Source organism: Parasteatoda tepidariorum, chromosome 10 (assembly GCF_043381705.1).
Source record: "Parasteatoda tepidariorum isolate YZ-2023 chromosome 10, CAS_Ptep_4.0, whole genome shotgun sequence".
Lineage (NCBI taxonomy): Eukaryota > Metazoa > Arthropoda > Arachnida > Araneae > Theridiidae > Parasteatoda > Parasteatoda tepidariorum.
Window position 1 is genome coordinate 80,816,504 of NC_092213.1, and position 16,447 is coordinate 80,832,950.

At 32.4% G+C, this 16,447-nt stretch overlaps 1 protein-coding gene across 2 annotated transcripts in view; it reads left to right on the top strand.

Annotated features, from left to right (window-relative positions):
• The first annotated feature begins 6,316 nt into the window (after positions 1-6,316).
• LOC107441438 (sorting nexin-5) overlaps positions 6,317-16,447 on the top strand; it is a 32,742-nt gene continuing 22,611 nt past the window's right edge. The window contains exons 1-5 of one of the 2 annotated variants that reach the window (XM_043038825.2): positions 6,317-6,640; positions 8,554-8,772; positions 11,686-11,784; positions 14,967-15,097; positions 16,000-16,075. In XM_043038825.2, the coding sequence (XP_042894759.1) occupies positions 8,560-8,772; positions 11,686-11,784; positions 14,967-15,097; positions 16,000-16,075 (519 nt within the window). In that variant the 5' untranslated portion in view covers positions 6,317-6,640; positions 8,554-8,559. The remainder of the gene's footprint in view (positions 6,641-8,553; positions 8,773-11,685; positions 11,785-14,966; positions 15,098-15,999; positions 16,076-16,447) is intronic. The other variant, XM_043038824.2, reaches the window with a different exon arrangement.

Consider the following 16,447-nt stretch of genomic DNA (forward strand, 5'->3'; position numbering starts at 1 on the left):
ATTATTACAAAAGTTAAATTACTTCTTATAATATAGAAATTCCAGTGTTTCAAACATAAATTTTATAAACTATACCACCACAATCTACTGTCAAAATAAGCATATTTTACGTATTATATAAAAAATGGAGTATATATATATATATTTTTAAATATGCAATTAGACCCCAGATTGGTTTTTATTTGTAAAGCAAAAGTGAATAGGAATTCGTTAAATTGAGATGTAATTTAAAACTTTCCTTTTTCAAAAATTTATTTTGATAACATATGTGCCTAAAATGCAATTTAGAAATGTTTTTTAATTGATAAATACATTACAAAAATCATAATTTTTGATGCACCGTTTATTTATTTAGCAATAATGTAGATTTTTAATCATTCTGTGAATTCCTTTTGAATAAAACTAGCTTTTAAACTATTTCAATCAAATATATATATATTTTAAAGAGAAACTTTCTCATCACGATTTAAGATATATATTAACTTAATTTAATTTTACACATATATTTTTTAAGATATACATTTAACTTAAGATATATATTAAACTTAATTTACCTAACTGTGTAAGTTATTTATGACTTAAGTTTTAAGAGTTTATGTATTGAAATAATTTGAAGACAATTATTTATGTGGTTTCACCTTTATAACATAAAATATATAATGAAAAGAAATGAGTTATTTAAAATAAAGACATATTTCTTTTTTTCTAAATTTTGATTTCTTGTGTTAGTTTGAATGATTATAGAAATAGATTTTTTTAAGATAATTTTTTTCTTCATATTCTGAGAACGGCTTAAATAGGTAGTTTTTCAGCTTAATAGGTAGTTAAATAGATAGTTTTTCATGTAGGTGAGGTGTTTGATGTTCTACTTTAGGTTATTATTTTTCAACCTCAAGTGTAGATTTAAATAGTTGTTGAGGTATTTATTTATCTACCAAAGGTGTGCCATTTTACACTTCGAGTTATTATAAATCAACCTCAAGTGTATGTTTTGATACTTGGAAAGATTATTTTTTATTAACCTGAGGTGTTTCATGTTCTACTTTGGGTTATTATTTCTTAACCTCAAGTATATGTTTATGTATTTTTAGAGGTATTAATTTATTAACCTAAGATGCAACATTTTTGCACTTCAGGCTTTTATAGCTCAACCCGAAGTTGCTTTTTTAATACTTACGAAGATAATACTTCACAAACTTGAGGTATTATACGGTCTGTCAAGTTTATTAATTTTTAACTTTACTATTATTTATATTGTATAAAGAATAGTGTATATCTTCATATTTTTCACTTAATTCATCAACCAGAAGATTTTTGATATTACACCTTTGGCAGTGCGAGTAATTGCTTCTTTTGTTAAGCTATGGATGGTGTTTTCAATAGAAATGTAAACAATAACAATCTCGAGCTCGGCACCTACTCTAGTTCCGGTTAAAAAGTTTGCAGCTGCTTACTACTTGTTATTCTGATAGTCGATGTTTTCAAACGGATAATTTTGTTTTCAATAAAAGAAATAAATTAGATAATTTCTGAGCTCAAATCTGCCGTATTTCATAAGATATTATTGTTATTATGTAATTCTGGGGAGTTTGGAGTGAAAATTTGTTTTAGTTATTTTGTTATTTATTATTAAAAAAGGTGACATGGTTGCTAGATTTTGAATAACTCGCTTTTTTGGCAGTCTTGATTTGGCCTCTTTCCATAAGTTTATTACTGTTTGTTCTTGTTGCAAGCTGTGCACCATCTTACGTTAGTGTTAACACTTTTAGCATTGTAAACACAAGTAATAAGTAATCAAATACATTGTTTGCAGGAATCTCAAAACACAACGATGCCAAATGGCTTTGAAATACAACGGAAACAGTAACCCCGAAATTTAGGCGGTACCGAGCTTGCAGCGTTCCCTAGTGTAGAAAACACCGTCCATAAAAGAAAGCTTCAAATACATAATTCTCTTCTGCAATTTTAATAGATTCAATTAAATTACCTTGAAACGACACTTATCACAAATTCCACAGTTTTAAAAAAAAAAAATTGTAGAAACTCATAGTGTCGCGTAGAAGGAAACGGAATCCAGATGACTGATGACACTGATTTATTGAACACGTCCAGCGTAGATGGAAAAGGGTATTCGCCAAATCGATTTCTTCCTGTAAGACTTGGCGTATCATTGACAATAAATCAAAATTATCTTCAATGACGTAACTGGTACGGCATTTGGTAGGCTTTCAAACTTCCGTTAATTAATTATTCGCTGCTACCAGGATCCCGCAGTGAACTGATCGTTAAGACACGGTCCCCGGCAGATCACCGAAGTCAAGTATCACTGGCTGCGGTCAGTGTGCGGGTGGGTGACCACTTGGACTAGTCTGCATAGGCACCGAGGGTGTGTGGTATTGGTCCTCGTTAAACTGTTCTACCGCAAAGTGCTCGACTTCGCTTACAGGTCGTCGGGCTACCGAAGCGGGGGTGTCATCCCCTCCGCAGAGGATCAAAATTGTGATGGCATGTCTTTGGATCCTCCTCAGGGATATTTCCCAGACCGTCGCCAATAGCCCATTGTGCAACTCGAGTGCGACGTAAATGAACTACTACTACTCGCTGCTGCCAGGCGCCGACATGTTGACAGGATGAAAGCGGCAGTTGTTGTTACCTCTTTGGTAAGTAAAACTTACCAAAGAAATGTTTTCTGCGATGCCCTTCATAAGATGAGAAACCTTGTCTGCTTCACTCACGCTTGGGTTGACGCGATGACATAATCCCAGTACTGCTTAAATGAATCAAAGGTTCGTCTCTCAATGTTGTTGAGCTCGGGGCTTTCAGTACTTCTTCGGCACGATACACTGATTGAAAAATATCAGAAAATGCTTCTTTTAATTTAGTTCTGAATGCTGTCCAAGATGTCGATAGACTTGTATTATTTTCAAACCACAACTTGGCAGTACCGCTTAGAAAAAAGTAGGCATTTGCAAAACATGTTCCTTCGTCCTAATCGTTATGTTTGATGACAAGATCATATTCTTTTAATCATGCTTCAAGAGCAGCGATGGCTCAGGGGATAGAACGCTCGCCTTCCAAAAAGGCGAACCTGGTTCGAATCCCAGCAATGGCTGGTCGATACGAATTCCGCATCCGGCTTGCACCGATCACAGTGCTGACGTGAAATATCAGTGGTAAACGGATCATGTATTAGAGTCCCCTTGCGGTCAGGCTGACCGTGGGAGGTTCTCGTATTCTCCCTCTCTATGTAACGCAAATGCGGGCTAGTTCCATCAAAAAGCCCTCCACGAAGGCAAAATTCTCCCAATACTTGTCGAAGTCAAGCATCACTGGCTGCGGTCAGTGTGCGGGTGGGTGACCACTTGGATCAGTCTGCGTAGGGACCGAGGGTGTGCGGTATTGGTCCTCGTTAAACTGTGCTACCGTAAAGTGCTCGACTTCGCGCGCAGGTCGTCGGGCTACTGAAACGGGGGTGCCATCCCCTCCGCAGAGGATCAAAATTGTGATGGCATGTCTTCGGATCATCCTCCGGGATGTTTCCCAGACCGTCGCCAATAGCTTATTGTGCAGCTCTAGTGCGACGCAAATTAACAACAACCCAATACTTGTTCCCTTGTCTTCTGGATTGGGTTCAAAATTGCGAGGCTACGGGTTTGAACATTAGTAGGCGTAATTGGTTAGTAGGCAAATTGGTTGTCTGTTCAACGACGGTTATACAATAAAATAAATGCATGCTTCAGGATTTTGGTTGGCTTCTCCAGAAAAAGAAGATGGATAACGGATGTGTTGGACAATCGGAGTAGTGACAGGTGTTTTGGTCATTTTTGAATATTCTGGCTCCAAACCTTTTTTAAACGGCGACTTCTTAAATCACCGACCAGATCTGCTTCAGTTACGCGGCGCTCCCACCAAATGTCGCGTAGAAAGAAACAGAATCTAGCTGACTCACGACAATGATTTATTGAACACGTCCAACATACATGAAACAGGATAACTGCGTTTCTACTTGAAACACATGACCTTATATACAATTAAATATGGAACAGGAAATGATGTTATAGAAGCTTCTAGAAGACATTCAGATAATAAATAAAATTGTAGATGTTAATGTAGTCGTAGTGTATCTACCACCACAAATATACAATTCAAATTCACTAGTATATAAGAAATGTTAACTCGATTCTATGTTGGGATACCTTTTCATAGAGGACGGTTGACATTATCGATGTGACATAGAACACACAGACAGAGAAAGTTGCATTCATGCCTGCGGTGGGAATTGAACCCACTACCACTGGCCCCATAAGTAACCACTAGACCAGTGATCGGTTTGACGTTAAAAGTAAACTTCTAAAATTAAAACTTCAGTTTGCGATATGAAATGATCAATTCTGCTATATAGGTATTGCTAATTTTTTATAAGCATCCATTGCGATAGTTTTTTTATTTTTCCATTAAGGTTTTTTTTCACCAGAAAATATAGTGATATTAAAAGGACAGATTTTTGTTTTGTAGCTCAAGTATGTGGAATTTGTAGATGTAGTGTATCTGCCACTACAAAAATACTATTCCAATTTATAATTATAGTATATAAGACATGTTAATTCGATTTTTTGTTGAGGAACCTTTTCATGGATGAAGGCTGGTGTTGTCAATGTTACTCTCCCCACATTGATGACCCGGACGTGATGTGAACACTACTACCTAGACAGAAACTTCCACTTTGATTTAAACACGACTACTAAGATGGATGGTCCATATTGAAGTCTTCAACGTGGACCGATACGAAGAGGGCTTCAATTTGAAGAGTTAGCTTGCGACTGCGATATTATTCACCTCCTCCCGCTGTTGCTACTCAGTCTCGATCACATACAACGTCGGCTTGTATGCACTCGACTGCTAATGGCAACACAGGAGCGATCACGACAGTGGACTTAATACAACTTTCACGATCAGCATTCAAAAGTACGGTGATCTTAATACAGCTCTCCAGCCTTCTCTAAACAGCAATGAATCAACTATTTGAATCCCGTTCATCGAATTATATCACAGATAAAATTCTGGTGGTGAGAGTACTGTAGTGTATCAACCACTACAAATATACAATTCCAATTCACTAGTATATAAGACGTGTTAACTCGATTTTACGTTGGGGTACCTTTTCATAGTTGACGGTTGAATTTGCCGATAATTACTATCCTCTCAGTTTGTAATGAAATATTTTTTTTATTAAAGGAAGTGTCTTATATTTTTGATTCAATCAAATTAAAACATTTATTAAGCAAAATGGGAATCCCCCTTTTTAAAAAAATAAGTTCACAACGCCTCTGTTATTGCTGTAGTTCATTTACGTCGCTCTAGAGATGCACAATTTCGCTATTGGCGACGGTCTGGGAAACATCCCTGAGGATAATCTGAAGACATGCCTTCACAATTTTGATTCTCTGCAGAGGGGATTGCACCCTCGCTTCGGTAGCCCAACATCAAGAGAGCGAAGCGAGGGTGCCATCATCGAAGCGAGGATGGCACCCTGTCTTCATACCTACAAGCGAAGTCGAGCACTTTAAGGTGGAATAGTTTAACGAGGATCCATACCGTACACCTTCGGTCCCTACGCAGACTGATCCAAGTTGTCACCACACGAAGTTATTGTTGGAATAATGAAGTAATTAAATTAAACTTCAAAAACTTTTGCAAAAGGATAGTGGACAAAGAAACGAAAAATTTCTAACATAATTCCCCCATCACTGTTCACCCCCCAGAGTGTCAAATTCACAAATGATAAAAGAAACAAATTTGGGTATTTTTCTTGTTGTAAGGGATATGCGATGACAGTAACAGCTATAATAGGTGTATTTAATTAAAAAGGTTAGAAACCAAGCAACAGCTCTCAGGAAAACAAAAGGACCTTATGCTACCAATATGTTATCTAAGCAAATTCTATTAGAAAGAAGTATTTTTTTCATATAACTAAAACAAGAACTCCTCTAGACGTTCGTCTGGAACTGTGGCGGTGACTATGGTAACGAGGTATGACTATTTGAAGTAGGGGTGCGGGATCCCTGTTTAGAAGTGGTTTCGGATCGGGTCGGCTAGAGAAAGGGAATCTCTTCGGTCTATTGTGTTACTTCTAGAGTGGAGCTACCCTCCCTAAAATGCGCTATTCTTGTTTCCATAGCACCAGACGGCCTCAGACTTTGTGGCGGGAGGAGTTCTTAGACAAACTATAGTTAGATGGTGATGGTGCCACAAGCAACAAATAAAAAAGATTGAACGTCCTTCTACTTGCTTGATCAGTTGTTATGGTAACCATGCAGTCGCAGTTATAAATTTTAAACGCTTTATTTTTACTTTTTTTTTCTCTCCATTGAAAAGTTTGAGAAGAAATTTTTAAACTATAAGTTCGTATGCGAAAATAATTAAATATTATAATCATTGAAATGAAGATGAAATTTGAAGATAGGATGCATTTATGAATACTTCTCAACTCAAATTTAAAGGAAGCAGACGCTGCAATGCGATACACAAACTGTGAAACGCCTACCGTTTTTGTTTTGAATTATTCCAAGTCTTTCATTTTGTATTGGTGTTCACGTACAGAACAAAAGCATCTACTAATGCTAAATGTCATTTCAAAGCTGTAATATTTTTTTGTTTAATTTATTCTATGCATTTATTCTGTGTTTTTATGCATCTAATTATTTCTTATATAAATATTGTTTATATTTATCTTATAAACTTCAATGTTAACTATAAACTGCTAAAATAAATCGCTTAAAACTTATTTAAAATTACGTGTGCATTTTCATGATTTATTTTTAATTCTAATAGGAAAATTTGATTACAAATTATTTTGTAATCTTTGCCTGTAGTTACACTTTAGATTCAGTGTTATTGTATTTTTAAAAAAAAAAAATTCAATGTTATTGTATTTTCATTTATCAAGGTAATGAAAAATGTTGCTTTCAAAGTTTTTCAACATTTTTACTGATTCTAACAACTTCTGATGATAAAATACGAACACATTTGGCATAGCTTGACTCTAATTGATGTCTCAATTGAAAAGAAAATAAATCAGATTGTATCTTTGATTGAAATAGACTATCATTTTGTTACTGCAAAGCCCAGTATTGTCTAAACTGTTTTGAACGCACAGCCGTTTGAAAAAAATAATAATAAATTTTAACCCCTCCTTATATACATTTTTGTGTGTCATAAATGGGGGATATTTCCTTATCAGTACCTATTGACACCACCTACCTTAGCCAAGACGTGAAGAGATCTTTATACTTGCAAAAACTTTAAAAATTTCTGTAGTGGTTTGTTGAAAATATATGTAGTGGCTTATTAAAAATATATGCTATTGTGGTTTGCCAAAAATATATGTAAATCGTGGTTTGCCTGGAGGCGGCAACAAGTTATATTCTATGAATTATTCCTTTTTTACATGCCTGTTCCCAGTTTTTGTTAAAATTTTACAACTTTTTGGTGCATGTATCGTTATGAAAATATTCCCAAAAGATTATCTTTTATGTATTTAACATTTCTATTAAGTTTGAAATAAAAAATAGTTTTGTGTATTAATATTTTTAATTGTGATTATAATTGTTTATAGTGCAACTAAAATAATTTAATCGGTTTTCTCCATACATAAAATTTTTTAAAGAGAAGTAGGGAAAAACTAAAAACAAAATTAGAGCTAGTGAGAAAAATTCAGCGTATCTTTCAAGTGCTAATAAATGTGGCTGCAGTTAAGATTTGCATGATTTAAATCGCTTTATTTTAATCTTGATTTGAATCATGATTAAAATGTAGATTTAAATCACCTGATCTAAAAAAAAATCTATTTAAATTGTGATTTTTTTAAGAGCCAATAATTTAAACAAGTTGATTAAAAAGAATTTAAGTGTAAAATATCTTTTTCAATATATAATTAATAAATATATTCTTTAGAGTATAATATTTTTAAAAGTCTGATTTCAGTGTTATTGAATTTTTTTACTGAGAAATAACAAAAAGGATTTACACATAAATTATTACATTGAAGTGCTTAATTTTCCCTTTTTGAAAATGAGATTTTTTTTACCATGATGATTTTCACCACGTATTATGCAAAAGCGTGCTTTTTACATTGTTCTATTCAACGTTGTTCATTATTCATTCAGCCACAATCCATTTCGACTTAATGTTGATTCCTAGTGTATAAAAGCGCCAATCATTTTACCTGTTTGATGATATAATTGAAAGTCCGCATGTGCGTCTACTGAGCTGGGTTTGAGCTCTGCTGCATTTTGAAAGATATTCTCAGTTTTAGGCTTCATTTTCTACCCTCCGATATTGAATCGAAAAATCTTTTTATTTTGGCTAATATAATCAAGAAAAAGAGTTCTTTGTCAGAAACTACTTATTTAATCATGATCATGTGAAGTCTTTGAAAATTATTTGTATATTGTTAGTGTATAGTGCTTAAAAATACTTTTTGAGTGCTTAAAAAGTTATTTTTTGTTGAGAGATTTAGCTACACACCCTGATTTATACTTTTGTGTTCTCAAGGTAGACATGGAAGAAAAGGAAACATCCAATCACCTTCCCAATGAAGAGAATGAAACCTTTTCCGAACCGAACTCCCCCACTTTAGAGACAGTATCCGGTTTTTCAACCTGTTCCTCTCCCCTCCCACCAGAACCATTTGAGCCTTTGTTTTCTGTGAAGTTTTCTGGAAATGTAGAAAAGGATGGCGATGTTGTTAAATACACTATCAAAACAAAAAAGGTATGATTTTGTATAAAGTTTTTTTCTTAAAAAAAACTTCAACTGATTCTGTAACATCCTGTATGGTTATTATTCCTTTTTTACATGCATTGTAACTCCTGTGTGGTTATTTAATTTTTAAAATTTTTTTTATAAAAACGAAATATTGTGTGGTAAAATTTAGACTATCTGGAATGTGGCGAGAGTCACATTGACAACGCCAATCTTCATCTATCTAAAGGTACATAGACATAGAATCGAATCAACGTGTCTTATATACTTGTGAATTGAAATTGTATTTGTGTAGTGGCAGTTACACTACAGTACTCCCCCACCAGAATTATATCTGTAACAGAATTCAATGAACCGGATATCACTAGTTGATTCATTGCTGTTTTGTGAGAAGCCAGGCGAGTTGTATTAGGATCACTGTACTTTTGAGTACTGATTGTGAGAGCTGTATTAAGTTCATGGTCTTGGTTGCTCCTGTGTTGCATTAACAGTTGAGTGTATACAGGCAAACATTCTGTGTGATAGAGACTGAGTAGCAACAGCGGGAGGAGATGGATAATGTTGCAGTCACAAGTAGCAAGTCAACTCTTCAATGTTAATTATCTATCTTATTAATCTTGTTCAAATCGAAGTGGGAGTTTCTATTGAGGTAGGCTTGTTCACATCACGTCCGGGTCATCCATGTGGAGAGAGTCACGTCGACAATGCCAACCTTCAATCTAAAGGTACCTTAACGTAGAATCCAGTTAACATGTCTTATATGCTAGTGAATTGGAATTGTATTTTTGTGGTGGCAGGTACACTACATCAACAAATTCCGCATACTTGTGCTACGAGACAAAAATTTGTCTTTTTAATATTACTATATTTTCTAGAGAAAAAAATCTTAATGAAAAAAACAATATCTCAATGGATGCTTGTAAAAAATTAGCAATACCCATATAGCAAAATTGATCATTTCATATATGAAACTGAAGTTTTAATTTCCGAAGTTTACTTTTAGCATCAAACCGTTCACTGGTCTGTTGGTCTACGGAACCAGTAGTTTTATTTAGTATTTCGCAACCGTCATTGAACAGCTGACCCAATTTTGGGTGTACGACTACTAATGTTCAACTCCGTAACCTTGTAATTTTGAACCCAATCCAGAAGACCCGGAAACTCCTGCATCAGTACCCCCAGAGGTGTGATTTGTTATGGGAACATGGAGGACTTTGCGACTCGACAGATTTAATGTGCAACAGTCACCATTTACTACACGGGGAGTCTTCAGCCAGCGGGGATCGAACCCACGACCTATTGGACATGGGCCTAGTGCCCTACCAGCCTGGCTATTCCGTCCCTGGGGTCAGTGGTTGTGCGTTCAAATCAGACCCTAGGCATGAATGTAACTTTCTCTCTCTCTCTCTGTGTTGTATGTCCTTTCTTTTGTGTGAATGTAACCCACCCTATAAGAGTTTTTGTTGTTGTATGACTTGGGCGACACCACTCCACTGCCATGTCTTAGTCACATGTGCCCACTGTATATTGATAAGAGAGTAGTAATTCTGACATTTTTTAGTACATTGGGAAAATAAACCAAAATACCCGTCATTGAAAAGAAAAAAGAAAACTTCACATTAATTCTGTATTTCCATTAATCACAGAAAAATTTTTTAAACAAATTTTGAAGAACAATAAACTAGTGTTCAAATATAGACAATGAAAATAAAACTTAATAATTTCTGTGAAATAATTGGTAAAAAAATAACAATGTATCAGTTACCTCCAATACATAAATAATATGATAAAGGAGAGTAAGTCAGTTTTGTGATTGCTTCTTCAAAACTTTTTATTAAGTGTTAGAGAAGTAAAATTGAAAACTTGTAGATTTTTGTATATACACATTAAAATCTAACCCCGTGATAATTAAAATAAAGTAATTATTTATTTATATGTTTGAATTGTTGCTAATTTTGTGCAAAAAAACGTTTTACTTAGTACTTTATTTGTATGTTGATGTAAGAAAAATTACCTTAAATTAAATATACAATATCCAGAATCAAATATTCAGAAACTAATTCCCCCAAATGTAATGAGTGTTTTAATAAAAATATCTATTTGAGGTTCAATTTATATAAGTTGCATGAATCGGAATCTCACTGTGTGATTTATTAAGTCACAGGAATACGAATCTTGAGATGTTTGATTTTAAGATAGTGTTAATACGAATCTCGTTGTTTGATTTTAAAATTGCATTAATACGAATCTCGGTGTTCGATCTTAAACTCGCGTAAATACAAATAACGATGTTTAAGTTTAAAATCGCATGAATGTGAATTCTGGTGTATTTAAGTCGCATGAATACTAATCATAATAGCGAATTTTAAACCGCTTGAATATAAAATTTAATATTTGTTATAAGATTGTGAAAAAGAAAACTCAAAACCCGATTTTATATTGTTTGAATGCCCATCGTCATATGTGGATTTAAATCGTCTGAACACTAATTGCAATACGTGACTTTTAATCATGGGAATGTAGGAAAAAGCATGAAAACAAATCTTTTTTTATATCGGAAATTCAAAAAAGACCTCTCTTGAAAAGATTAAATTTTTTTTTATTCAATTGAAAAAACTCATCCCTGATACCAGCATACCTGGAAGCCAAATGCAATGACATAATTGTGACTGCACTAAGCCGAAAAAAAGAATTCTTATATCGGTAGGTATTCTTTTACTTTCTTTTTAAAGGCAAAAAATTTTCCTCTAACGTTGTGTGTGTTCACACGTTCATGTATATTATGCATATCTGGCCATCCTCAGTCAAACCTCAACATGTTTTTTTTAAATTTTTAATCCCTGGTTAAAATCCATTTTTATTATTACTTGTTATTCTATTTCTTCTATCTCTGTTAAACAAATCTCTTTTCTTTGTCTTTAGATATCTGATGATTCATCTTATTCAGTTCAAAGGCAATATGAAGACTTTGAATGGCTTGAACACTGCCTCATAACTGCCAACCCTCTTCCTGGACTCATTGTAAGTTAAAAAGTGTTTAAAGGTTCTTATTTTTTATTTATGTTTTTCTCAAAGCTCTTATAGGTGCTTTTTTTATTGGGGGTTTGTAAAAAGTGCTTTATTTTCTATCTTTTAAAAGGAGATTTTTTTCTTTGAATTGCCAATTGTCATAAATTTTAAAAAAAGCATGATTTTCACAATTTTCTCTGCATTATTTATCAGAAACTAATTATTTTATCACAATTATCTAAAGTCTTCGAAAATGTTTTTGCATTTTGTTGATTTTATGTTTATAAATTAAGAACTTTAAACAATAGAAAGAAATCATTTTTGTGAATGCACATATCCTAATTGAAATTCTTTTGGAAAGTGATTAGAAATATTTTTTGAGTGCTTAAAAGGTGCATATTTTTTGTTGAAAAATCCGGCTGCTCTCTCCGTTATACACCTTCTAATCAAGAGCTCCTCAAGCTTTTTTCTTTTTGTAGGGAGGGGGGATATTTTTAATTTAATAATTGAAACTCTAGTTTGGCAAAATCTATTTTTTTGCATGACTTTAGCACAAAAATGTTTCACTTTTCACCTTTATTAATTAAGCAATTGCAATGCTTTGCAAATTCAAATTTTCTTGAAGAATGTTTGCCTTTAACAGTAGTAATATAGATCTTTTTCTTTTGAATCAAATAGTTAATTTTAGAGAAAAAATTGCAATTTTCTGATATTTTTGTAACTTTACTTAAACTAGTCGCTTTTTGGTACTTAAATCAAAAAGGTCTCAATCCTTATTAGCTCTATTTAAGATACATTTGGAGAATTAGGTACTTGTCTTAATTTAGCGAATGACTCACAGAATTTCTCAAAAAGTTTACATTTTTAAGAAGTCACTGTTGTCCTTCCCTGGCAACTCTATTTTGTGATCAAATTCATTTTTTTACTATGAGATTAAAATTTTCGGAATTGATTTAATTGGAATTGATTTCACAATAAATCTTGAACCAATTTTGTATTTCTTCAGTGTTAGAAACTAAAATCAAATACCATTTTCTTTTTTAAATTCCTTCTATTAGTTCGCACTCTCCCTATATCTTGTTCAAATTTTCAATCGTTAAGTAAAATACTTTTTATTCATCCTTTCAAGTTCAAATACATTCTTTTTTAAACTTGTAGTGGATGATGTTAATACAGTTTTTTCAAATATTAATTCATTAAATAGAGATGAGCAAAAAAAGGAATGGAATTTTCTGATTAATTAAGCATTAGTCATAAAAATGCAACAGAATGCTATCGAGGATTAGTGGAAGCCTGTAGCGCAAATGATTTTCCGTATAGGACAGTAGCACAATGGGTTCAAGCATCTCATCTTTTTTCGTCATTAAGCCTCTTGACAACATGCTTTAGAGCGATGGAAACGATACTCCTCACTTTAAGGTATCCGTACACGTTGAAAAAGTGAATTTTAGCCTAAAATGACAATTTTTTTACATTTTATATTACGAATCTCCGTTTATTCTAGTTTTCAAAACAGTTTAAATTTTAACTGTGCGTCAATTAGAACAAAATTTATAATTTAAAGAATATTAGTCGATGACTAAAAAATGAAACCGGAAATAGCATTCCGAAACCGGAAGTGGGACAGAAACAGTTATATTTATCTTTATTTTGAGATAATTATCTTTCTTTGACTTAAATAATTATTATTTTAATGTTGCTAGAAATGATCCTCTCAATTTATCATTTATATTAGTAGCTTTAATGGCATTTGGAAATTTGTCCCTAAGGAGGTGTTCGTTGAATTGCAAACATTACAATTTGGTGTGTATTTGGCTGTTATTCAGTTTAATAAAGGTTTTCTGGGACTGAAAAGCATACTCGACATAGTTGGAGTCAGTCGTGGCAATAAAACTTTAAAAGGTTTTGCAGAACTTGATTTTGAGCGTATGTATGAGTCTCAACGCCATTCATTAACTAATGTAAAAATTGTCAGAAAAAAAATAGGGTTGCAAAAATACAAAAAATTTGTAAAATTGGGAAAAAAGGAAGGTATCACATACAAATCGGGAGAATTTTAGAAGTATTGAAGCATTTTTAAAATAGAAATGATATAATTTATACTTTAAATACCTTTTTCTCAGAATGTAATTTCACGCAAAAATAGTAACTTTCAAAATTCATTATTAAAAAAGTTGTTGATATATTTCAATAAAAATTCGTATGTGTATTATGTATAATGTTTTCTAGTGCTTGTGCTACAATTGATTGAAAATACTTAATAGTTTTTTATTATTTGTCTAAAATGTGAAATACAACGTAAAAAATTTGACAAAAATCTCATAAAAATTTTTCAATTCTCTATAAAAAATTTATTTTTCCAAATATTTTTATGATTGTAGTCAAATCACTAGACAAAATTCAGCTCTTTATTTTGATAATAACACTTTTTTGATACAATAATTTTGGTGAAGTATATCCTGTCACAAGTTTATGAAAAAAACATCATTTTTTTCTTGTTATTTAGCTTTTAAAAACAAAATATAATATGTCTAATTTCTCTTATTTAATATTAGTTTTTACATAAAGATAAAAACATAATTAAAGTGTTCTGAAACTTAATATTTTTAAAAAAATCCTCCGAACGTGTTCGCATACCTTAACGCCACACGACAACTACCCTCCTAAGCAAATCGACTGTTTTTTGCACTCTACACATCGACAACAGAGCCACCTGACCGCACCCATACCCTATTTGCGCATGCCCGCCCTTCTGTGAGTTTCAAGGTTATGTTGCCACTATTTAATTTACAACCCTCGTATATATATCTAGTTCAAATTTTCAATCGTTAATAAAATACTTTATTCATCCATTTAAGTTCAAGTACATTTTTTTCACTTGTAGATGACACTTCATGTTAATGCAGTTTTTTCAAATATTAATTCATTAAATATTTATTTGATTTTGGTTTTATATGGGAGAAGAAAATGTAGTTGTTTAATAAAAAGTAACTAAAATAAAATTTATGAAAACGGAATGCGTTTTGTCTATTTTGATTGAGAAAAAGTGTCTGGAAAATCTATGCTTTTTCCGGTAAACGGACCTCACCTCGGGATATTGGACTAAATAAAAATAAAAAGCATATTATCTAATTTGAATATCATCTAGCTTTGTTTTTAATAATCCTTTTTCGTGTGTCTCATTTTTTTTCCAGTTTCCACCCTTGCCACCTAGGCCGCCAATAACATCAGAAATGGCTGAAGCCAGATCAAAGAAACAACTAGGAAATTCTACAAAAACGTTAATGGGTGACCAATTTAATAAGGATTGCCTTCAATTGGAACAGTATTTATTATTTTTTTGTTACTTGTTATTAGATTTTAAATCATGCATGCATGTAACTTTTTTTTAAGGATTCATCACTTTAAATCAGGGTTGGAGTTTTTGCCGGCAAAAAGGGTTTTTTGCCATGACAGTGGCAAAAACCTGGTAAAAACTGGCAGAAACTGGTAAGAACCGGCAAAAACCAAATTATCTAAATTTCTGATTAAATATTATTACAAAATACTTGAAACAAATTTAAATCAATCCTAAGGAATAATAATTTTGATACAATACATGAAAAAATTATTTTTAACATATTAATAATTAATATAAAGACAATAATTTTTAAAAGATTGAAAGTTTTTGAGCTCTTTTCATTTTAGAATCCTTAAATAAATGTTTTTTTACAAATAAATAAATATTATTATTTGTATAATATTATTATTATTATTATTATTTATTATAAAAAAATATTATTTGTACAATAATTAACTACACATCTTGATACATATTTTATGCTTTAAATTATAGTTATATTAATTTAAAATAAGTTCATTTCACTGGAAAAAGAGAATAATTGCAAATTTTCCAATCAATAATGCTTTAAACTACTAAAATGATGTATTATTACATTATGATTTAATTATGGAATAAAAAAATTTTTGTAATTATTCATATTTATAATATATATTTCAATTTTATGAATACTTTTGTCACAAAAATGTGTTTTTGTCCTCTCATCTTGGAAAATATAGGTTTTTGCCACTTTTTGCCAATTTGCTTGGCAAAAACCTGTTGACGGTACCTGTAAACCTGTTGACCGGTAAAAACCTGACGGTTTTTACCGGTATTTACCATGGTTTTTTCCACCTGCGGCAAAATCTTGCCAACCCTGCTTTAAATTAAATATTTCTCTTTTTCAGATATTTACGTTTACTTCTGTCTCACCGACTGTTTGGAAAGGATGAAGGCCTTGAAAAGTTTCTAACAGAAAAAGAGGTAATAAATATTTTGTGAGATTATATTCTTTTGCTAGCTAAATGCCTATTCTTTGTATTTATCAACGCTAAGCAAACCTGCACAAAACTGAAAGCCGTGCACCTACACAATGAAGTCAGTTGAAATGGTTACTATTTCTCATTATTTGTTACCCCTTCTGGTGGTGTTAGATTATTAGATGATAAAACAAAACATGTTTTTAGACTTTCAGCTCATCAAAATAAAAATTTAATTTTTAACACTTTAACCCCTTCTTTCTCACTCCCGTGAAAATGACGGGGTGAGTTTTCTCCTTCTTTTTCTCGTTCCCGTGATATTTCTGGGCTGGAGTGTTCAGTAGTAACGCGCCAATAAGAATAAAACTAATTCGTT